Source organism: Gavialis gangeticus, unplaced genomic scaffold (genome assembly GCF_001723915.1).
Source record: "Gavialis gangeticus isolate Ggan-Ray unplaced genomic scaffold, GavGan_comp1, whole genome shotgun sequence".
In the NCBI taxonomy this organism is placed as follows: Eukaryota; Metazoa; Chordata; order Crocodylia; family Gavialidae; genus Gavialis; species Gavialis gangeticus.
In genome coordinates, this window is record NW_017729025.1 from 61,890,000 (window position 1) to 61,913,245 (window position 23,246).

General features: G+C 41.5%; 2 protein-coding genes across 2 annotated transcripts in view; both read left to right on the plus strand.

Moving 5' to 3' along the window:
- The window catches only part of EAPP (E2F associated phosphoprotein), a 13,941-nt gene extending 5,370 nt beyond the window's left edge, over positions 1-8,571 (plus strand). The window contains exons 2-6 of the mRNA XM_019518903.1: positions 1,289-1,470; positions 4,279-4,377; positions 4,746-4,869; positions 6,107-6,223; positions 7,694-8,571. Coding sequence (XP_019374448.1) covers positions 1,289-1,470; positions 4,279-4,377; positions 4,746-4,869; positions 6,107-6,223; positions 7,694-7,970 — 799 coding nt within the window. The 3' untranslated portion in view covers positions 7,971-8,571. The remainder of the gene's footprint in view (positions 1-1,288; positions 1,471-4,278; positions 4,378-4,745; positions 4,870-6,106; positions 6,224-7,693) is intronic.
- A 2,847-nt stretch (positions 8,572-11,418) lies between these two features.
- Positions 11,419-20,119, plus strand: SPTSSA (serine palmitoyltransferase small subunit A). Its single transcript, XM_019518904.1, has 2 exons — positions 11,419-11,597; positions 18,891-20,119. The coding sequence occupies exons 1-2, from the start codon at positions 11,495-11,497 to the stop codon at positions 18,992-18,994; spliced, it is 207 nt and encodes a 68-aa protein (XP_019374449.1). The 5' UTR covers positions 11,419-11,494; the 3' UTR covers positions 18,995-20,119.
- Positions 20,120-23,246: the final 3,127 nt, after the last annotated feature.

The following is a 23,246-nucleotide window of genomic DNA, read 5'->3' on the forward strand; positions in this document are numbered from 1 at the left end:
CCTGGGCCCCGGCTTCGGGGGGCCGGGTCGGTTCCCGCCCCGCGCAGCCGCTCGTGCCGCCTGAGCGAAGCCGGTGTTGTCTCTGTATGGTAACTTCAGCCCTCGTACATGTACGATCAATAGTAAAAGTGCTCAAAATGTACGGGAGCAGACGAGGTTCTTTGGGTGAATCTGATATCTTTTATTAGACCAACTTAAATAGATAGGAAAATGTTTCTTGCTAACTATTTAAGTTAGTCTAATAAAAGATATTTGATTTGTCCAAAGAACCGGGTCTGCCTATGTCCTTAGACCAACACGGCTACAACCTCCACCCCTGCCAAATGTATGATAATTTTTGAGGCAGCAAATTGACACAGCAGGTGCAAAACCCAAGTCATTATCAAAGAGTCTTAGCTGGCTTTTGGGCTTGCTGTCAGCACTTCGTTAGGGCTGTTTGTCTCCAAATAAAGAAATTAGAAGCGCACCAGTACATTGGTCCATATCGTATTGGCCAATATGGTTTATTAATAATTGGCTATCAGCCCAAAAATATTTCTGTCAGCATACCGTAAAAGAAATGTTTCAATTTTGACCCAGTTCTCACTCACTCATTGGAGGCTTACAGTGAGCAATACAAAGTAAGCTGAAGACATATATGCATACTTATTTGCATATTTTTCAGTGTACAGTAGTTTTTCAGCAAATATGATAATTTTGAGCTTCCCATATAGTAATTTCACATTTAAGACCTGGCAGCGCCGGTTGAAGCAGTGTCCAGGGAGTTGTGGGCAGTGACGCCCAACATTGCCTGTGGACTCCTGCCCCTGCCTGTTACCCATCACCTGCCCCGGCCCCACAGTGCACCAAGTGGGGCGGGACTGGACATGTGTGTAATGAGGTGGCATCGTTTGCAGCAGCCCCTGCACTCCAGCCTCATCATCATTTTTGAAAATGCTTTCTGCTTTCCAAGCTCTTTGCTGAAGCTCGTTTACAAGTAGAGTCTGGGGAGGTAGGGGTTGGTTTAAATGGAAATAGTGAGGAATCCCAGTGCTGCCGCACAAGCTGCTGCCTTGGTATGGAGCCCTGCTGACAGCACGCGACCCGGGTCCTGCAGGGACAGTGCTGGGTCACCTGTGGGCTTGGGGCTTTAGCATGTAGGACAGAGTGGGATCCACAAAAGCATCTCATAAGTCAGTAACGTGTTTCTTGAGGCCTTCAAACCATTTGAAGTGGGGGAGGAGGGGTCTTGGCAGCATGGAACTTTTGGACTGTTAATAACCAATGTGAACGGTTAAATCTCTCATAGCTCAGAAGATGAAGTGGACGTGCTCCTGCATGGCACCCCTGATCAGAAGCGCAAACTGATCCGGGAGTGCCTCACTGGGGAGAGTGAGTCCTCTAGTGAAGATGAGTTCCAGAAGGAAATGGAGGCTGAACTTGACTGCACTATGAAAACCATGGAGGGGAAGTGGAAGGCATTAGAAGCAGGTACATGTATTTTAATACTTGCTTTTCTGTCAAGTTGTAAGTGAAGTGTGGGCTCACTAAGGAGTTATGTTATGCATTATTCTGCCCCCGGGGTATGGAAAAGAAGAGTTCTGTTGACAATCCACCGATCATTGAAGAATGGCTGGTCACTTCTTGGTAAAGTGGTCAGCAGTGAAATACTTTTCTTAGCCACTTAAATGACTGCTGTAATGTTCTGAAAAACTTATTTAGTTGAATAGGGTTATTCACACTTCTGGGGACTTTCTTCTTTTCCTGGTTTTTCCTAGATTGTATTCCTTTGCTGATGACTTGCCTTTCTTGGACTAGTCTTATTTAAGGGTCTCCATTCCTGTTTTCAGCCTCTCTCTCCATACATTTAAGTGAGGCTTTTGCTGTCACTGCAGCATCTTGTGCTTCCCCTCCTTTAAACCCCTTCCAGACGTTGCCAGGATTTGGATAACAGCAGGTTTCTTTCATCCACTGCAGATTGTAGTTGAATCTGTCAGTTGTCACTCCTGTGGTTAGGATCTGGCACCGTGGACATAAGGCACTAGAAGATATGCTCACCTATAGGAAATAGGAGAAAAGTATAAATAGCATTTTTTCCCCAAAGTGAAAAGTATTTTTTTTACTTGTACCAGGAGCCCCCTGAATCAGAAATGTATTTGGAGAATAGGACTGTGCTAAGGGTTTGTCTAGACCAGGGGTTTTCAGCCTTTTTGGATCAGTGTACCCCCAGTGGCCAGTTGTGGAACGATGTACCCCCAGCAGCCGGATGCAGAGCTGGGGGCAGGGGGGCACATGGCTGAACATGGAGCAGCAGCAGCCGCTGCATGCAAGCTTCCCCTACTCCCCACATTCGGTCGAGTGGGCGGCGCCTGCGCAGCAGTGCAGGGTAGTACGTGGCGGAGTTCCATCCCTGCCTGCCCGCGCATACCCCCTAGGGCATTCTCAAGTACCCCCAGGAGTACGCATACCTCCAATTCACAACCCCTGGTCTAGACTAGATTTTGAGGTTGTTCTTTTGAGTTAATTGATTGTCAGTTAAGTCTAGCTGAGTAATATGGTTATTAATGTCAGGTATGCCACATTAGTGTTTGTAGTTCACATTCTCTGCCTAATAATAAACCTGCAGCTTTTTGATGCCACAGTCACTTTTCAGTCTTTGGTGCTGGTCTAAATGTAAAGATGTCAGGCACATCCACATGGCTGCTTTTGGAATCTGCCAAGTTTTAATTTATTTCTGAGCACTTCATTGGTTAGAAGATTTCTTAAGTAAAAATGTAACTGCCTATTGAAGCTCCAGTAGCAGCTATGCTAGTTTCTTCCATGGTGCATGCTGCAAGCATCAGCTCCTGGATTAGTCATGTTTTGAAGTGTTTGATAAGTTGTCACAGTAAATGAAGGTTGTTGCCACTTTGGCTGGATCCAGACTTGCAGGAACATGCTTTTTTCCCTGGGACAGACAGCAGCAGTACAATATGTGCTGTTGCTGCTTGTCCCCAAGGAATGCCTGTTCATGCGTGCTCTGGTGTGCGGCATGTTATCCCAGGTGGGGTAGGGGAGGCTGGGGCCAGCAACTGGGCAGGCCCCAGCAGCCTTACCTGGAGTCCTGGGGGTTCCTGGGGCTCTACCAGTGGCAATCCGGCAGCTGGAGTGTGGCTCTGGCTGGCCAGGCTCTGGGTTTGGGTGGTGCATGCTCCTGCTACATGCACCACCTCACTTGTTCCAACTGTGTTGCAAGTTAGCAGCATGGGAAATGTCTGCTTGTGTGGCATGTGCAGCCCTGCTGACTGTATGTGTGCGCTTGTCTGGACGCATGCTGTTTGTGTTTTTACAGGTGAAATTGCTACCAGTAGGAGGTGTATATTGAATCCAGAAATGTTTCTCAGGGACAGCATTTCCAACAACATTGGTTTTATATTAGTTAAAATCAAAATCCAGAAGGAAAAAAACAGGAATTTTTAAATCGTAACTTTTTGACTTAGAAAAAATCGATTACTAAACTAAACTGACAATAAAATTAACCCATTTACAGCAGGGCTGAAGAACACCTGCTAGTGGTCAGAGCCCTCCCTCTGAATGCATTGTGTATCATACTGAGAGGGCTTCTTTTGAACATAGGTCAGTTATTTTTGATTCAGAGTGACACAGTAACTGAGCACTGAAGAAATTTTAAACTCTTTTTCCTGCTACAAAATGAATATTGAGGTAGTCTTATTAGAACCCCAAATTACCAATAGGAAGGTTCATTTTAAAATGGGGTCAACAAGGTTAATCGTATTTTTCAAGTTGAATAAGCAACATGATCTGGTGTTGTTTCTAGTTTGTTAAAAAGAGATAACATGACACTTCTTCAGGTAGTGTTCTGTTAACTTGCAAATGAAAGCTTGCCCTGGACTGTGTTCTGGTTATCCATTTGAGTTGACCTTGCATCCATTAATTGTTTGCAGTTGGTGTATCTATGCCTAGGGGTGCTGTCATAGATCATTAGTGCGTTAATTAGGCTCCAGTCTCACCAGGATTTTCAGTGTATAAAGTTAAGTATGTGAGTAGTCCCACTGTAGTCAATGAATGGAGTAGAGTTTAGTCAGTTTAATAGGGTTTACATAACATTTAAAGAACTGGATTAGGGCACACCAATTAGGAACTTGTTTATAACAGAAACTCACCAGCCTGAAGTGCAGTGAAGTTCCTAGAATAGGCCCCAGGGGAAATGTGCCAGTGATGTTCCTTTAACTCAGAGATACAGGATAGTGGGATTCAATATTGTTGATTTTGACCATTTGTTTCTAATTTCTTAAACAGGTACTCCCACAAGTACTGGATCAGCTGGAACAGCTACCACTTCCAAGTACTATGATGATATTTATTTTGACTCTGATTCAGAGGATGAAGATAAAGTAGGTAAACGACTGAGAAAGGAGTTGGCAGCTTTACAGCAGTGTCCTTCTGCTCTAGACCCTACTGAGTCCTCGTTGAGTCAGGATCTGTTGCTGGGAGTCTTGAGGGCAGGAAGGGAGGTTTGGGAGACCAGTGTTATCTTGCCAATACTACGGTGCTGCAAAGTATCTGATAATTCTTATAGTTTGGTGCTGCATTAATCCTTCTAGAACAACCTCAGCCTTTATGTTCTGGTTTGGATTTTGTGAGTATAGACAATAAAATATGAAGCAGATGTTTAGGTTTTTGTTAGTGAAATAGATAACTGTGCTTTGTGTAGTAAATCAAGTTGTTTGGGAGGTGGCATAAAACTTAATTTACACAAATCTTAGTTACGGAGGTAGCCAGGAAGAAAAGGAGACATCAACAACGCCGGATTCCTACTAACGATGAGCTACTGTATGATCCAGAGGAAGACAATCGAGACCAGGAATGGGTAGATTCACAGAGAAGAGGGTAAGAGGCTGTAAATATTTCAACTCAAATTTTAAAATACTGTTGAAGGTGCTATGCTATAAAGTCAACTTTTTCTAAAAGTTGTTTTATTCAGGGTTTAATTTAAAGAATGTGAAATGTAAAAGCCTATTTTGATATAGTGTTTACCAGTTATGTGAATCAGTAAGTATGTACTCAGGGCTAAAACCTATTTCTTACAAACTCCCCACTGATGGCAGGATTTGACCGTGGGAAAGGAAGTAATTGATGTAAGTGTTTTTCTCTTATGACAGTTTTTAATTTATTTATTTTTTTACAAAAATGGTCCAAATGCTTAAGCCAGTTCTACAATAGAGATCTCAGTGGGTGCTCCAGATAAATAGAGAGCTTACAGGATTGGTGAATTTTTCCTTTTAATGTACTATTATATTTTGATCACTGAATTGGTTAGTGTTTAATTAAAACCAATGTGAATGCTGTTTTTTTATGCCAGTCTTGGAATTTAATGAGGCAGAACTACAGTATAACCTCATAAACCTGGATATCAAAAGTCTGGAATTCTCGAAAATCCAACACTTTTAAAAAATACACTAAATTGGGGAGTAGTGGTAGCTGGTCTTGGAGCAGCGGAGGAGGAAGCTTGCACATGGTGGTTGTTGCCACCATCCACCACCCTGTGCCGCCACTGCTCCAGGACTGGTTGCTGCTAACCCCTTCCCCCTGCTCTGTGACCAGCTGCTGCTCTGGTTTTAAAAGTTCAGAATTTTCAAATTTCTGGCAGGTGCCCAGTCCTGAGCATGCCACATTTATGGGGTTATACTGTATTTGGATAAAAGGGAAAGCCCAGAGATGCTTTTTGGGTGAGATTTTTTCCTGGGGTAAACTTAAAAAAAAAAAAGTGGTTAGTCTTGCTTATGCAAGACAAGCTAACTTTTGTATCTTTGGTTTCAGCAGTTCTTATGTCACTCATGAGTTACCCACAGAAAAAAATGCACTCTTTTATTTACACAAGGTAAACGCTATGTACATAAATCCAGCCAATGGAAAAAAAACCCCTCATGCCAAACAAATACCAAAAAAGTGGTGATGGCTTTTCCAGCCAGGATCTTTGAATTGAGGAAGTGGGGGTTGGGGGGTGGGGGGAAGGCATCTATAGACGTGTGGATGTGATTGGATGTTAAAATGGTTTTTGAGGTTCAATTTTTAGATTTCTTATTTGTAAGTGAATATTTTTACCCATTGGATTTTCTGTTGGTAGGTATCACAATCAAAGAAGAGGTCTGGAGCAGCAGCATAAATCTCAAGCCATTCCAAACAGTGATGCTGTTTTGAACTGTCCTGCTTGCTTGATAACATTGTGTCTAGATTGTCAGAGGTAATAAAAATGACATAATCTTTTTAGGTTGTCTTAATTTTAGGCACAATGGAATATGTAATTTTCATGTACTAGTTCTGTAGTAGCCTGGTGGAAGCAAATGTGTGGATCTAGCTCATGTATATTAAATTATATTTCACCTAGGTTCACCAGCAAAGTGTTGAACAGCACCTAAGTTCAAACAGCAACAAATCTCAGTTTTTGTTAGGGAGGGATTAAGGAAGGATCAGCAAACAAATAAATACTCTGTAGAAGAGTAATTTCTGAATTAGCTGAGTATTTATGATGCATGATTTGGACAATATCTAATGCTGTACACAACCTGTTCTTATCCAGGTTTCTTTGCAACCAGTATTTTCAAGCTGTTTATTGGTGGGTTGGGCAGACTGCCCAATGAATAAACCACAAAATTAGTTTTCTCATTAGGTATTGATTTACTTGGGTGCATCAGTTTTTTCACATAAACCTATCTGCTAGAAAGAGAAATCAGCCTCTCTTTTTCCATAATTCCCTTGAACTATGCTTACTACTTCTCTAGAGTTGAGGCTCTGTGCTGTATAAACAGGTCCCACACTCACCTGGAGCGACCTGTAGGGATTAGACTGTAGGGATTATATAAAGATATTCAAGAGGGTCCAATCCTAAGAAGTGTTCAGATTTTTCCAACTTCTGTTTATCTTAAAGCATTTCCCTGTTGTTACAGGGGCCCAGGAGATGAGCCCTGCCCTTGTCTCTCTTGTTGCCTTCCTGTGGCACTTGGTAGGATTTTTAGTTCCACCTCTCCTTCCCTACACTTGTTACAGGGGTATGTTATGGTTGTGATGTGTGGGAGGGGACAGAGTGAATGTTCTTGTGGACCATTTTGGGCAAATTTTCATTATATGGTTACCAAGGATTGTGTGGAACTGGACTTGACTGACTTGAAATCTTTTCCAGGCCTTTGCTTCTTTATGTCTATTTGCCAACTTCAGGCTTTGAGTGGACTATTTTGGTGGAATGTAGGGAGTCTTTGACATACTGAGAAACAGTTTGGTAGGCACAACTGAGTTTTACAACAGGTATATTTTGGCCAGTTTCAGGGCTGAACCACAATTTCAAAGTTTAGTGACCAATTTAGCAGGAGTTGGGGACAGACAGGTTGGGTGGGATGATGGCGAAAAGATAGTTCAAATTCTTCCATCTAATCTTTATCCCATCTTTAGTTGTAAATTGTCATTTGTTACTTCATAGCAAGATGGCTCTGTACTTCAGGGATCTTTTATCAAAATAATCCATCTACCAATCTCAGAATAGCTTAATTTAAAAACCAAAGAGTTCATTTTCTGGTTTTAATACTTCGTGACTGGCTCCTAGTTCTTTAGTTTGGTATTTTCTGTCTTCAGTCCCATTTTCAGCAATAGTGACTAGTTTTGTGCCTGAAGAATGTTCTATGTATAGGAAATGACTGTTGCATTTTCCCCTTCTTTCTAGACATGAATCGTACAAAACACAGTATAGAGCAATGTTTGTGATGAACTGTTCTGTTAGCAAAGAGGAGATTCTGAAATACAAAGCCCCAGTGAACAGGAGAATAAAAAGAAGAAATAAGAAAATGAAACAAAGCAATGAGACCACCAGTGTCCAAGGAGATGAAGAAAAGGAGGAAATATATCATCCAGTCAGATGTAATGAATGTTCAACTGAAGTGGCTGTCATGGATAAAGATGAAGTTTTTCACTTCTTCAATATTCTAGCCAGCCACTGTTAACATGTAAAAAGAACTTCAGTACTTCAAGATCAAGACTGAGACACCTCAAAAATATTGATTGTATATATTTTTAAATGCCCCTTCATATCACCTAAACATTTTTAAATTGGCATTTTTCTGTTATCTTTCTGGCATCTCTTTAAAGATTTATGCAAGAGAAACAGTAAATTGTTTGCATTTGAGAATGGTATTCTGTCAGACCTTCATGTAATGAGAACAAAAAGTTTAAATTTGTGTATGCAGTGTGCAGTATTTGTTGTGTATTAGAACCACTACTTGTGTACTTATTAGGAAATATCTTGATGTATGTTAGAACTGTTTCTTAAACTAAATACTATATAAATTCTTTACCTACATAGTATGATTTTTGGAGTGCTGATGAACTGGATTGGTTGGTGGACTCGCTAAGTTGGCCAGTTGATTTGGTTTTATTGAAGGTAGGTATTAGAGGAGAGAATTTTGTAGATGTAGCAATATCCAGATGCTATTAAAATATCTAAATATGGACATTTTTTACTTACATGTTGCATTCTTTTTGGCTTGTTCCCTGCATCTCTTGTAAACAGATATATTAAATCTTAGTTAAGTAGCTTGAATCATGGATTGTAGGTGAGGAAGTGTGATATTTTTGTGTTACTTTTTTCCTTATAGTCACTGGACACATTTTAGGAAAAATTTTGCACAATCGATTCAAACAGGCCATAGAAATAGCCTGTTTGCTTTTTAACTTTCTTAGTAGACTGACAGTTTCTATATGGAAACAATACATAGCTTTTCTTCTGTTTTAGTTTGGACTTGTTCAAGCAAAATGCAGAAACATTGTCAAGTTAATGTTCAATTTCTAGATCCGCTGAATAGCTAAACTCTTGCTTTTGATTGGCTAAGAGCACCTTTCCTATTTCTGGGTAGCTGAGTGTTTCTCAACCTCTTAAGAAAGATGACTACTTAAAGTAAATTTTTTTGACAAACTCTTATATTTACCATGACAGAAAAATAGTGCATCAAGGACAAGAAGCAGCCAAAATAATTGATGTGTAGGGGAGCAGGATTTACTCTGGCATATTCCTTTCCTGATAACCTTTTCTGGTCCCTTTGGGTTGACTGACTGATTGGGAAACACTGCCTTATCTATGCTATGCTACATACATGAGAAAAATCATTTGTAGCTGTAGCAGAAGGGAGTATTATTTGGCAATAGTGTTGATTATTGTGCACTGAATTAGCTTCTGTTGGATAGTTCACTTACTTTTGTGGTTTTTAATTGTATTTTAACTAGGAGCTGTACCAGAACTATACACAGATGTTGCAGGTTATATTGGCTTCCTTGTTGCAAACTTGATGAGTAATGGTGTGAACAGTGTATGGTTTTGTGATGTAGAGTGCTTACATATCAGGCCTTATGTTGCCCAATATACTCTCACAGTCATTTACCTGGTTCATTTATTATTTGATTTGATTTATATGCCACCCTTCCCAACAAAGACTCAACCAGTTTACAATAAGAGGACAAAATTGATTATAAAGCAGGAGAATGAGCAAGAGAACAGCGTAACTTAAAAGACAAACTGGACCATTAAGATAAATCAGAACTGCTCTAACCAAAATCCTAGCCTACCTCTGTCTGTTAAACACCTGCCCAAATAGAAAGGTCTTACAGCACCTTCTGAAAGATGTTCAGGCTCAGGCTCTGGCATACCAAAAGATGGGGAAGTTACAGAGCTGAGGAGCACCTACTGAGAATAACATCCCAAATGCTTTTGCCAAGCAGACTTGGTGCATTGATGGTACTTGTAGGAGTTTGCTCTTGGCTGACCTTGGAAATTGCAGTTAGGTGCATGGGCAGTCCCCTCTATGTTTAGGGCCTTGCAAGGCAAAACCAGCACTGTGAATTATACCTGGAAATCTATTGGGAGCCAGTGCAGACTGGATCACTGGAGTTACATGCTCATGGAGGCCCATCCCTGTCAGGTGGGCCATCACACTGCACAAACTGCAACTTCCAGACAGTCTGAAAGGGTAGTCCTATGTAGAGTGTGTTGCAGTAGTCTAACCTCAGGGTGACAAAGGCATAGATGATGGTAGCCAGATCTGAATCTGAAAGAAAGGGCCACTGCTTTCTCACCAGATGGAGTTGGTAAAAGGTGCTTCTAGGCACCACTGTCACCAGAAGTTCCAAATGCAGGAGAGGATCCAGAGTACCCTAGGGCTGCAAACATGAGTGACAACAGGAGACTATATCCCATCAATGATAAATGTCCCAATCCCCCCACAAAATCACATGGTCTGCCCAATACCATCACTTCTGTCTTGTTTGCATTCAGCTTCAGCTGGCTCCCTTCATCCAGTCCCCAACTGCAACCATGCTTCATGAAAGGAGTGAGATTGCTGGGTTTCGCTCAGATGAGGAAGTGTCGCCTATGAGACCCGTCACTGTTTAGGGACCCATGTGGAAGGTGGGGTCCAATTTTTATATTGCCACAACTTGTACACCTTTATGGTATAGATGCAACAGTCCCACTTAGAAACTGGCAAGGTATTGTATATTGTATCTATGAGAAACTGCCCAATACTTACGGGGGAACCCCCTACTTGGCATGGACAGAAGACCCCTTTACTGATGCTTAGGGATACTTTACGGCAACGGTTCTCAACCTTTTCAGGCTCGAGACACTTCATGGAAATTGCCACCTTAGTTTTCATGTGTTTTTTGACTACAGGAAAGTGCTAGAACAAGTCTTCTGTTGCAAACACCTGAGACAGGCCAGAAGGCTTTGAATGCCATGGGTTACTATGTTAATTTTTGTTTTTAAAGACATTTTTCATGTTCCCAGCCAAATCAAGTCCAAATCAATGAGTGAGGGTTGCCAAAATATGGAATGGCTTCCAAGGGAGGTGGTGCTTTTCCTTACCTTGGAAGTGTTCAAGAAGAGATTAGATAGGCACCTGGCTGGGGTTATTTCACCCCAGCGCTCTTTCCTGCCTAGAGCAGGGGGTTCTCCATCTACAAGGTCCCTTCTGACCCTAGAAATCTATGAGTCAGTCCAGAACCATAAGTGGCCCTACAACTGGCAAACATCCTCCACCCCTGCCAGGGGCTTCAGATATTTCCAAAGTCTTTTGGCAGGCATCCTGCATGCAGACCCAGGTCTGGGTGCCCCTGGGGTTTCACCCATCTTCAGTCATATGGCCGCAGGGGCAAGCTAGGGAGGAGCATACTGCCTTCATGGACCCAGATATGCGGTATTTCCCCTGCCGGGTAAGTGTGGTGTGTCCTGTGAGTCCTGATGCCAACCCGGCCTGGCGCGGGGCCTGGAAGGGCTCCCCTCCAACCAACCTGGACGACCACCTCTAGTCTGGGGCCACGTGAAAGGTTTGTGGGGGAGGCCCGTGTGACGCCAGTGACCCCGCCCTTTGGGAGGGGCAGTGGGGGCGGGGCGCTGGCCTGGGCCGGGAGGGTTGGGGGCGGCGCAGTGGCAGCCGCACGCGCAGGCGGTCGGTCGGTTGGTTTGTCCGCGGCGCCCGCGATGGCGCTGGGCTCGGCCTGGCAGCGCGTGTCATGGCTCTACTACCAGTACCTGCTCGTCACGGCGCTCTACATGCTGGAGCCTTGGGAGCGCACCGTCTTCAGTATCCTCTGGCGGTGCGGCCCGCTGTCTGGGGCCGGGGGCGCTGCCTCGGCAGGCGCTGGGGCCGGGCCGGAGGCGGGGAGGGCCGGGCGGGGCAGGGGAAGTGCGCGAGCTCCGAGCGGCCGGCGAGGGCGGCCCCAGCCCCGCCGCTGCCTCGGTCTGGGCAGGACAGAGGCGCCTCGCGAGGCCCCGGGCTTTGGGCTCTGCCCTCCGAGCTCTGTCTCTCCTTTGGAGGCGGCGGGGAGGGGGTTTAGCGGCTGTCCTCGCGAGCCCGGGTTTGCGGCTGGGATTTTGTTTTCTTTTGTCATCCTCTGCTTGACGACGGCCTGGGTGCTGCCTACAGACGGGAGGGGAGGATGGGGGACTTTACCCGGTTGTGCTGCTAGAAGCAAAGCTGGAGGGGCTTGCCCCTCTGCTGGGGCTCAGACCGTCCCGCACGTTTGGGGTCAGGAAGGAACAGAAGTGGGATGTTGGCTGATGGTTCCCCTGCCTTACTGCGACAGGTCACCGTGTTCGGTTGGTCTGTGTTGTGTTGGGGTTGAGGGTAGTTTCAGGTAAAGTTTACATCATGGTTGTATGGGCTGCTTTGGCTAGGGTTGATCCTGCCTCAGGCCCTAGATGACCTCTGGAGGTTCCTTGCAGCCCAGCTTCTCTATGACTCTTATCTTTTATTGGGCCAGCTATGTGGTTGGGATAAAGTCAGGCAAGCTTTCTCATGGAAGACCTTGTTTGTCAGGTCTTGGAATATGGGAAGGCAAGCACAGCAAGCTCCCTACAGCATAAGGGAGGGGCTGAGAAGTGTTTGGGGGTAGCAGCCCCACAAGGAGCAAAGGAGAAGCTGTTGAGATCTTCCAGTACTCAGTGGCTTTCTTTTGCTCACTGTATGGCTGCTATCCCTGAGCATGTCTTAGCTGGTCTCAGCCCCTCTCCTGAGCTGGTCTCAGCTTGCTGTGCTTGGCTTCCCATATTTGGAGACCTGAGGAAGAATACCTTGCACTGGAAAGCTTGCCTGACTTTATCCCAATCACATAGTCGGCCCAATAAAAGATAATGTATAGAGAAGTTGGAATGCCAGGTACCTCCAGAGGTCATTTAGGGCCTGAGGCAGGATCAACCCTAGCCAAACCAGCCCTAAGGAATCAGTACCTCTCATGGTTTTTGGACTAATGTGGCTACAACATCACTCTTTACGCTGTCTTAAAGTCACTGGTCTTGTGTAATTCACTGCAGTTACTCTGCTGGCATGATGATTACATAGAGACCTGTGTTTTAATTTCTTTCTAGAGAGTGGTGTGCTATCTTCTTCAGGGCTTAGTCCAGAAGAATTTTTATACAGAGGCAGTTAGGTGATCCTTCATTAGAATAACACTTTATTATTACAAGTTGCTCTTTAATGACCTTAACAAGCATTTGCACTATATTATTAAAAAAAAAGCAGGGAGGGGAGGAGAAAACTTCATCTTATCAATAACAGAGAGATAATGGATGACTAATAGGGTGTCTTCATTGGGATGACAGTCTACAAAAATGCTTCTTCTAGTTAAGCCCCCCCAAACAAACAAACAAACAAAACCCCCCAAGTTGCAGCTATATAACCGCATTAAACCTAAAAAAAATGGACAGCATATAGGTAGACTTCAGACCATTAGATAGACTTTCTGTTAGGTTCACATACATCCACATAATGTCTGTTTCACTTGTGTAAGTGGGAGTGTCCTTCTATTTCTGTAAAAGAAGATTGCTCACAAGATACTTTCAAGGACAGGGAAAACTGATTAGCCCACTATGAAAATAAAGCAACAAAGTAGACTACATAGGAAGTGTGCAGAAGAATGCTATATCATTCCAAGTGTTAGTGATGAGACATCTTTCTTTTCTAAGTTTATGCACATCATACTTTGTCAGTAGTTGGGCTTGAATCTCTTCTTCTCTTTGTGATGCAAGCAAAATGTTTGAGTGAATGAAAAGTATGTACATTTTCCTTATTCTTTGGACAAATATGTAGTAAACTTAAGTAACTTATTAAGATGGTTATAGTTTAAAATTAATTTGACAAACACCTTTCATTGTTCTTACTGCAGTGATGTCATTGCTGCTTATTCTAGGTTGCAGTTGCCCATCACCTTTTGTTGCTTTAGCAATGACTGTAAACTTTCTTAGAGTGAGCAAGCTGCAGCTTGTTTAACATCTGGAGAAACGCAAGTTCTAATGGTTAGAGTCTAACTTCTCATTTTAAAAAGGAAGAATGCCCATGGTACAGCAAATCTTCACATGAAACTTGGAAAAAATTTAGTTTGTGGTATTTTTCCAGTGGACATGAGGCTGTTTGGGGGAGAATATTATATTGGCCACCATCCTTTTTCGGGCCTTGGTCTCTCTAATTGCTTCAGTAAGGTGGCTGGTTGTGATTTAGACCTGTTAGGACAGGTACTGCCTGACATTGTTAACTTACTTCATATAAGCTGTTGAATGACTGCCAGATGCTTATGGAGATTGACCTCAGCTGTGTCTAAACCAGTGTTCTAGAAATTTAAAATCCCTTCTGGTGTTGAAATCTCTTCAGGCATTTAAAATATATGGTAAATTAAGTTCCTAGACTTGCTACAAAAACCTTTTCCAAAGCTGAATATATCATTGATTGTCTAAGAGATCAGTAATCTTTATGAAGGCTGCATCTGGTCTGCTCGGAGAGAGTCTGTTGATATAACAGAGCTGTTCTTTTATGTTCCCTTGTACTCTTAAGTCTTTCTCCATCACTTTGTTTTCCTTTAATGCATACTTCAAAAAGCTTACTATTTGTCTCTTTGTTCTGTGTCTGTACAATGATTAATATGGTGCAAAACAGCAATAAACAGTACAATACAAATCATGTTTTGTGAACCAAGTAGGGTTAGTGAAATAGTTCTACACCATTTTTTTAAAGCTATAGATATCAAATTTCCATTTTTATTTTTAAAGGTGTACATCACCAGTTTAAAGTCCACTATCCTAAAAAAAACTATTTAAGTTCTTAGTGTAACAGCTCCCAGTCTTTCTGCCAATGTATATCCATTTTGGAAAGGACTTTATTACATGCTTCCCCTTTTTGGAAAAATTAAGAAAATTTAGACCAGGGGAAATTAATTCACCTGCTGTAAGTGTGAAACTGATATGAAATGCACAAAATAATCAAACAGAAAAAACAGACTTTTACTCAGGCTGTTTGGTTAAGGTAAACTCTAGGTTGTGTTTGAGAGAGTGAGGGTAGAATTTATACAAAATACTCAGAATTTTTACAAAGATGTGCTCTTTAAACTTGCATCTCTTATAATATCATTTCTTCCCTCACCTCAACATAGACATCTGATTTTAGTGACTGTCTGTCAATACTAGGTGTATGATGTGCTGTTGAAAGTAACTGTTTTCTGCTTGGACCATTGAAAGCAGCTCTGCTTTAGACAGCATTGCTACAGAAGGCTTGACTCTATCAAGATCCACTACTTACTGTCGTTGATAATGGGCTGTATTCCTGATTTAGTTGCTACTGCAATACTTTCTAAGAGCTCCAGTTGTGGACCAGGGTATCACTGTGCTAAATGCTGTACAAACAAAGAACAAAAAAGATACCTCCCCCAGAGAGCTGACTAAGTAACTCTAGCATCTGATATCCTAGACTCCCAAAATCATAACTAAGTAGTCATGCTGATATGTAGATTTATGAAATCTTAGTGTTTTAATGACTAATAATTCATGCTATTTGATTTCTCCTGAAACTGTGGAACTAGATATTTCTATCATAAGGCCCCTTAATATATACCACAATATTTATAAGGTTTATAATGCTTTCTGTTTACTAGACTTGAGCATTTTAAAATGGAGGTAATTGCAGGTACCGTGGAGTGCCAGTTATCCAAATCAATTAGAACCAAAACCTGTTTATAAAATCAGTGGCTGCCTAACGCCCTGAGCTTGTAGAATAGGGCAGGATATACATCTGATAAACACACAGATACTTTTTCCAATTATAAACTTAATTTTGAAGCATATACAGTATACAGTCCCATCTAAGAATGTGAAGGCTTGATAAACATGATCAGTCTTGTTTGTCTCTAAGAACTTTCTCCCAGCAACAAGATCTTTCAATTGTTTTAAATATAAAAACTGTGGATTCTGGCTTGGGTTACCATTTAATACCCTCTGAAAGTATTAGTATAGCTTCAGAACAACCAGTGATTTCACAGGTGTTGTCCAGTGTAGCGTTATCTTAATTGGCAGTCTCTCCAGCATTACAGCTTCTAGATAAGAAAACACAAATGCAGCTGAGTTTGAATTTCTAACTGCCATCATTAGGATTGTATTTCACATGTCCTGGAATTTTCTGTAGATCATTCACAAAAGTCTTAATGTTTACATCATAATTAAATTTTGGGGGCATTATTTGAACCACTTTGCTGCTTTTGTTTCCCATCAGCTATAGGCACTGGCTTCGCTTCCACCATTTCTTTGAAGCTGTCTGTGTACATTCAACAGTTCAGTGCACACATGTATATCTTTGAGTCAGACTTTTTCCATAAGGTAAAGATGTCAGACTCAGTCTTCAGAAATTGGCAGGTATCTAAGTGCTGTTTTCTGTAATTCTCTAAAACCCTGTGATTTAAAAGCTGAAAGAATGAAATTATGTTGAAGGTAGGAAAAGACATTCAGTAGCATCATCTGATGTCCATAGCTGTTCTGAGATGGATGGGTTGATACATTTTCCTTTTACGTTCATTTTATTTTTGGTTTGCTTCTTCACAGCTGGGACAAACAGTTAATAAAGCCGGTTGATGAAAAGAGCCGTGTTCATTTACCCATATTTTTGTAATCAGTCATGCTTGGTCTGTCACTTTAATGTTTTTAAAGCCCTGTGGATTCTTTGATTTTTATTTTTATTTTTTTCATGCAACTGCAAGGTAACTTTCATAAGCATGTGATGTTACAGCATGCAAGCACTGCTGTCCTTTCTTACCAAACTTGTAATTAAATGTTGCTTCCCTCTGCCCCCCACCTTGTTGAGATGCCAAGATGTTGAAAGGAAGTGTTTTCCAGTAAAAGCCTATCTCACTGCTGCTGTCTGGTCGGTCTTGACTGAGGTCTTTCTTCAGTACTAGAAATAAGACTTCTGCTTTTAAATTTTTTAGCTGACTTGATATCCATGCAAATTTTCTCTTACCCCTCTCATTCCCTTCCACATTCAGAATGTTCGTCAGGCAGCTGGAGACTGAAAGTTTTTAAGCTCTCCAGAGCTTAATCTAAATGATGGACTGCCTCCCATCTGTTTGTTCATCCAAATTTCTTTCTCTTTAATCGCTGGTTATGATGCTAGTACACTCTGGCTCCATTTTTACACAAACCACAAATAAATAGCACTATTGAGTACTTCATTATCAACAGTTTTCAAGCATTCTCATGCCTGAGTGCCTTTCGCTGAAAATAACTTGCTGCTGTAAGCTTCAATTTTGTTACTGCTTAATTTTATGTTGCTTACCATTGCTTTTTCCAATGCTATATTCTACAGCAAGCTTGGTAACAGATTTGCCTTTTCTCAGTTTATTTCAGTTACTTATTTCTCAATTATTAAAGCAGTTCTGCTGCTTCTTTTTGTTGCTCTTGCTTACACTGCACACCATGCAGATTGGCAACATGTCCTCTCTTGGATACATGCATGGTTTGGATAATTGTTAGGTCTGGCAGAATCTGATTTTTATTTTTTAAATAATTTTGATGGCTAAAATCTGTTTATTTTTAAGCATTTCTTTTGTTTTTTTTTTTTTTTTTTTTTTTTTTTTTTTTATCTATTTAATATTTTTTTTTTTTTTTTTTTTTTTTTTTTTTTTATCTATTTAATATTTTTTTTTTTTTTTTTTTTTTTTTTTTTTTTATCTATTTAATATTTTTTTTTTTTTTTTTTTTTTTTTTTTTTTTATCTATTTAAATTTTTCAGGATTATGTGAAATTAGGGGCATGGGGGCAGACAGTTATGCTACTTCAGCATACTGGTAATTCTTTTTATAAAATCACATGTTAAAATACAAAAAAATAAATATCCATAAATCAGTAAAGCATACCTGATCATGCAGGGACTGGTCTGGGTTTGGTGGGAGTTTGACCCCTGCCCCTATTGTGTTCTATAAAGCTTGATGATTACCAATGGAAATATTTTTTTTCATTGATCTATAAGTGTCAGGTAAAATCAGCATTTGTCGATTTCAGAACTCAAACCCCGCCACGCCTAATTAATTTGTGTTTTTGATTATTTTGACACTTGTAGTTTGTGAGGTGAGCTTTATGGTTACTTTGTTATTTTACTTCTAGAGAGTGCAAAAGCAGTGAGATTTGGTTTGGTTCAGTCTTATTGCATTTCTTGGAATTGGGCCTAAGACTAGAAAACTTTTTTCAGAGCTTTTATTTTTTTCCCCCCTAGGAAGTTGGTGTTCAACCTTAGAAATAAGCTAGCAAAATAGTAGCCTGGAGATGTTTTGTAGATGCTCAGATATTACAAAAAGTTTGTAAAGAGCTGAAACTATTTTCAGTACTATACAAGCAAAAAGCTGCCTTGCAAATGTGGCTGGAATTCAAACTGAAGTTATACTTTGAGATGTGTTGATTAAGTGACCTCAAGCATATAAGCTGTCTATAGTTGCTAGGAATGGAATCCAGGTCCAGGCTTACACTAAAAGACCACTGTCCAGGCATGTACATGCACACATTATATTCATTTGCAAGGCATTTTACATGGTAAATTCTGTAACATGCAAATTTGTAAAGCATAAGGCAGGGTAGATTTGCAGCTTATCAATTCAATCAAACTTGAATAGAATGGCTTGTGTTCCATTTAGGAGAGCCCTTGTGATCAGTATTCAGAGAACAATATCTTAACTTTATGAAAATATAATATAAACCCATGTCCTTGCTTTTGCTGACTGGATGAACTCCCACTGTAGAACCTGCAGCTGTTCTGGGGCCCTTACAAAATGTGGCATGTGTATGGGCTTCTGCAGTAAACACCCTTTATTGTCTGTCCCTGTACCCCACCTCAAGGAATGGACAGTACTCCTATGCTCGTTGCAAGAGACACAGTGGAAAACTTGCAAGCTATTACCATACTAGTCATTCTTACCTGTTACATTTACAGGTTTTTTTTTTTCCTACAGGTATTAATACATAAATATAGTTGAATATAACTAATGTAAAAGGACAAGTTAATACAGTATTAAAACATTCTTATGTGACTCAGTACAATTTCAGACAACATCCCTCCTTAACTGTTCCTCAGATTCTATGCTAGTTTCTGTCGTTGGGATGGCATTATATACTGGCTACGTGTTCATGCCTCAGCACATCATGGCTATATTACACTATTTTGAAATTGTGCAATGATGAAGGATGTCCATGAAGGAATCATGATCCGAGATTCATGCTACTGAGAAGACCAACTCCTTATTTCTAATGAGACTTCAACAAACGTCAGAAAAAGCAACACATAATTATGACTCTAAAGACTAGGAAACCAGATGTTTAGAGCAGGGATGTTAAATACCCCCTGCATTATGTTCATTCCTTTTAATTTTACAGATGCCCTTCTACAGTAGTTTTGTCTATTAAATATTGTGACTGTACTTTGATATCAGTATTTTCTTACCTTTGTGACAGTTTCAATATTGCACTGTGAGAGCTTTTCTTAATGTAACTTTGAGTAAATTCTGATTGCCTCCTATTTTTTAATCAGATGTCATCTTATTAAATGGGGCTTAAAGCTTTTTGCTATCGTATGGTGTATATATTTGCCTGGATATTTCTATTAACACATTTTGTAAGAAATGCATTTAGATTCATATTGGAGACATGGATATATTAATTTATCACTACTTACAAAAATAGTTTGTAAGACTGAACTCAGGTGTACTGTTTATTGTCCAAATTTTGTTCAACACAGTATTTGTGTGTGTCACTAATTTTGGCTTTAGCAATAAATTTTAAAAGCTTCTGTTTGAAAAATACAGGGAAGAAACCAAATTAAAATTTTATCCATTATTTTTGGGATAAAACTATGAATGTGTTCATTCCAGGGTTGGAGCAAATGAATCTCTGCAAAGCAGGGCTTGCATTCTTTCATGCACTGCATTTAGGTTCTTGTAAGGTTTTGTGATAGCACTTTAATGCTGCTGTTCTGGCTTTGAAGTAGACTGTCATTGTACTAATCTCCCAAGCATTGTGTCCTACTGCAGAGGAGGGGAGGTATTTGTGTAGGTTCTAAACTTTTATATAGCAGCTAGTGTTCCAAACATTTGAATGTGTTCTTGCTGTAAGTTGCCAAAACATAGGGTTTCCTGTGGACTTGAGTTAAAACTACAGCAATAAGAAGCTGAATACTTGACTGAAGTCCTGTCTTTGTTTTTATAGCTTTTTTTCCAGATTTGTATTCTGTAATTTAAGATGGCAACAACCTGACTTTCTAAGGTGGAGGCTATTTTTGTTTTATTAAAAATAAAAACTAAAAGCAGAGTTGATATGATTTTTCTTTTTTGTGAGAGGTTAATGTATTTTACTGTGCTTAAAATTCTGATGAAAGGCATGAGGATATAAGAATGACACAAACCAAAGAATTTTTTATTTGCTCTCATAGAGTGCAGGAAGCAGTGACAATTTTTGTCCAATCTGGCCACAGAAAGCAGTCTGTGGCTGTGACCAAACACAAGTGCGTGGCTTTAGACAGCTAAAAAATGGCTGATTGGGTGAAAAATCTAACCCTTCATTGCATGAGGTTATCAAATGAAGAAGTTTCTAAATGTAACATATGTAACTTGTCTGCCAAGGACTCAGGCTGTTGCTGTTTTTAGAATGGGAGGTGGGGAAAGGGAGCAGAGGGAGTTAAGTCTGGAAGGTTTTCAGCCTCCCCTGGAGGGCAGGGTGGGTGAATTGGAGCCCCCTTGGGGGGGGGGGGCTGCAGTTCACCCACCCCACTTTTTAGCACCAGCTGGGGAGCCCCAAGAACGAGCTCCCTCTGCTGCCTTTCCCTCCTCCCATTCTGAAAACTGAGCACTGGCAGAGAGTCCTGGCCCTTGCTATGGGAACCTGGCTGCAGGCTCCTAGCCTGCAAGTAGATTCCCCTCCTCCCTGCAACCAACAGCAAACTTCTGTTTGGTTTGGGGTAAGGCTGTAACTTGGCACACTTTGCAGAAAATGTTTTGAGATACAGCTAAGAGTTGCACTTCTGTCTTCACCCCTAGATAAAGTAGATGCTTTGGACAACAGGTCAGTAGGAAAATGTGCAAGTAATGTACAGTGCCTAATCTCAGAATTGGTGTTGTCTCTTAGGCTTAATGTCTTTAAATAAGACATGCCAGTGAGGAAAGAAAATATCTTATTGTCATGTTTTAAAATAAGTAAATAGTCAACCAATGTTAATTTCAGTTGACTGAATACAATTTGGTTTTGCACATGCCTCACGTACCTTAAGATGCACACCTTGTTTTTGAAAGCACAGTGTAGGAAATATATATATTTTGGAGTCATGGCCTGGAGCTGGCTTTTTCATGGAGAGGCCATGTTGCACAATGGCTGCCACCTTCTCTAGCCAGCAAGCTGAGTGCAGCTGTGTAGGGGTTAACACTGGACTCTGCTTTTCCTGTGTACTTCCTGAGAGAAGCTGGTAGCCATTTTGCAGCACAGCATCTTCATGTTTTTGTTCCAGCAAAGAAAATCGACTTTGACGCTTAACATCTTCCTGCCACGCGCTCTCAGTTTTGGAGGATTGATTTTTGTAGGAAAGTGTGAGTGTGTGGTACATGAGCTAACATGGTACCTTTTTGATTTAAAATACTACTTGGGCAAGTTTGACCTGAACTTCAGGGATGAAATCCATGCTTTTCTGTACTCTTTGAGTTTCCCACTAGCTCAGTGGTTTTCAGCCTTTTTTCATTCATGGACCCCTAAAAATTTTTAATGGAGGCATGGACCCCTTTGGAAATCTGTTGTGTGTATAGCGAACATAAGTAGACAGTGACGAACAGTTGTGTTAAAATAACAATAATACAACTTTGTGAACTCATTATTTTGTTGTCAGTTCAAGGATATGAGTGTTTGGTAGGGTAGGTGACAGTTTCAGTTCCAGCCTGTGAGGGGCTGATTGGGGCCTCCCTGCCCCACACACTGAGGGCCTGGGGGCAGCCGGTCGGAAGTCAGGGACACTGGGTTGGGACTGGCCATTGATGTTTACAAATGGGTCCTGCTACAAAAAAGGTTGAGAACCACTGATCTAGTTCAACTCCCTGCTCAAAGCAGGACCAGCCCCAACTAGATCATCCTGGTCAAAGCTTTGTCTACCTGAGTCTTAACTATGGAGATTCCATAACCTCTCTGGGTAACCTGTTCCAGTGCTTTACTACCCTGTTAGTGAGCAAGTTTTTTCTAATACCTAACATAAACTTCCCTTGCTGCAACTTAAGACAGTTGCTCCTTGTTCTGTCATCTGCCACCTCTGAGAACAGTGTAGCTCCATCCTGTTTTGAATCCCACTTCAGGTAGTTGAAGGCTGCTATTAAATCCCCCCTCAGTCTTCTCTGGACTAAATAAGCCCAGTTCCCTCAGCCTTGCCTCAAGTCATGCCCCCCAACCCCCTCACCATTTTTTGTTGCTCTCTGCTGGATTCTTTCCAATTTGCCCACATCCTTTCTGTAGTGGGGGGCCCAAAACACAGTACTCCAGATGTGGCCTCACCAGTGCTGAATAGAGGGCAGTAACCATTTCCCTGGACTTGCTGGCAACATCTCTACCAATGCAGCCTAGTATGCCAGTAGCCTTCTTGGCAACAAGGGCACACTGCTAGCTTATATTAAACCTCTTGTCCACTGTAACCCCCAGGTCCTTTTCTGCAGAACTGTTGCCCAGCCAGTCAGCCCCAAGCCTGTACCAGTACATGGGATTGTTTCATCCTAAGTGCAGTACTTTGCACTTGTTCTTTTTGAACCACATGAGATTTCTTTTGCCCCAATCCTGCAATTTGTCTAGGTCACTCTGAATCCTAGCCCTACCCTCCCGTATATCTAGTACTCCCCCAGCTTGGTGTCATCTGTAGACTTGATGAGGGTGCACTCCAATCCCATCTTCCAGGTCATTGATGAGGACATTGAACAAAACCGACCCCTGGGGCACTCCACTTGATATCGGCTGCCAGTTTAGACATCGAGCCATTGTTTACTACCCTCTGTGCCTGATACTCCAGCCAGTTTTCTATCCACCTTACTGTCCGTCCAGCCTGTATGTCCTTAGCTTGTTTACAAGAATGTTGTGGGAGACCGTACCAAAAGCCTTGCTAAAATCACGGTATATCACTTCCGCTGGTCTCCCCACTTCCACAGAACCAGTCATCTCATCATAGAAGTCAATCAGGTTGGTCAGGCATGACTTGCCCTTGGTAAATTCATGCTGATTGTTCCTAATCATCACCTTCTCCAAATGCTTAGAAGTGGATTCCTTGACGATCTGCTCCATGATTTTTCTGGGGACTGACGTGAGGCAGACTGGTCTCATAGAATCATAGAAGTAGGGTCAGAAGGGACCTTATAGATCTTCAAGTCCGACCCCCTGCCAGGGCAGGAGAAAAAACTGGGCTCAAATGATCCCAGCTAGG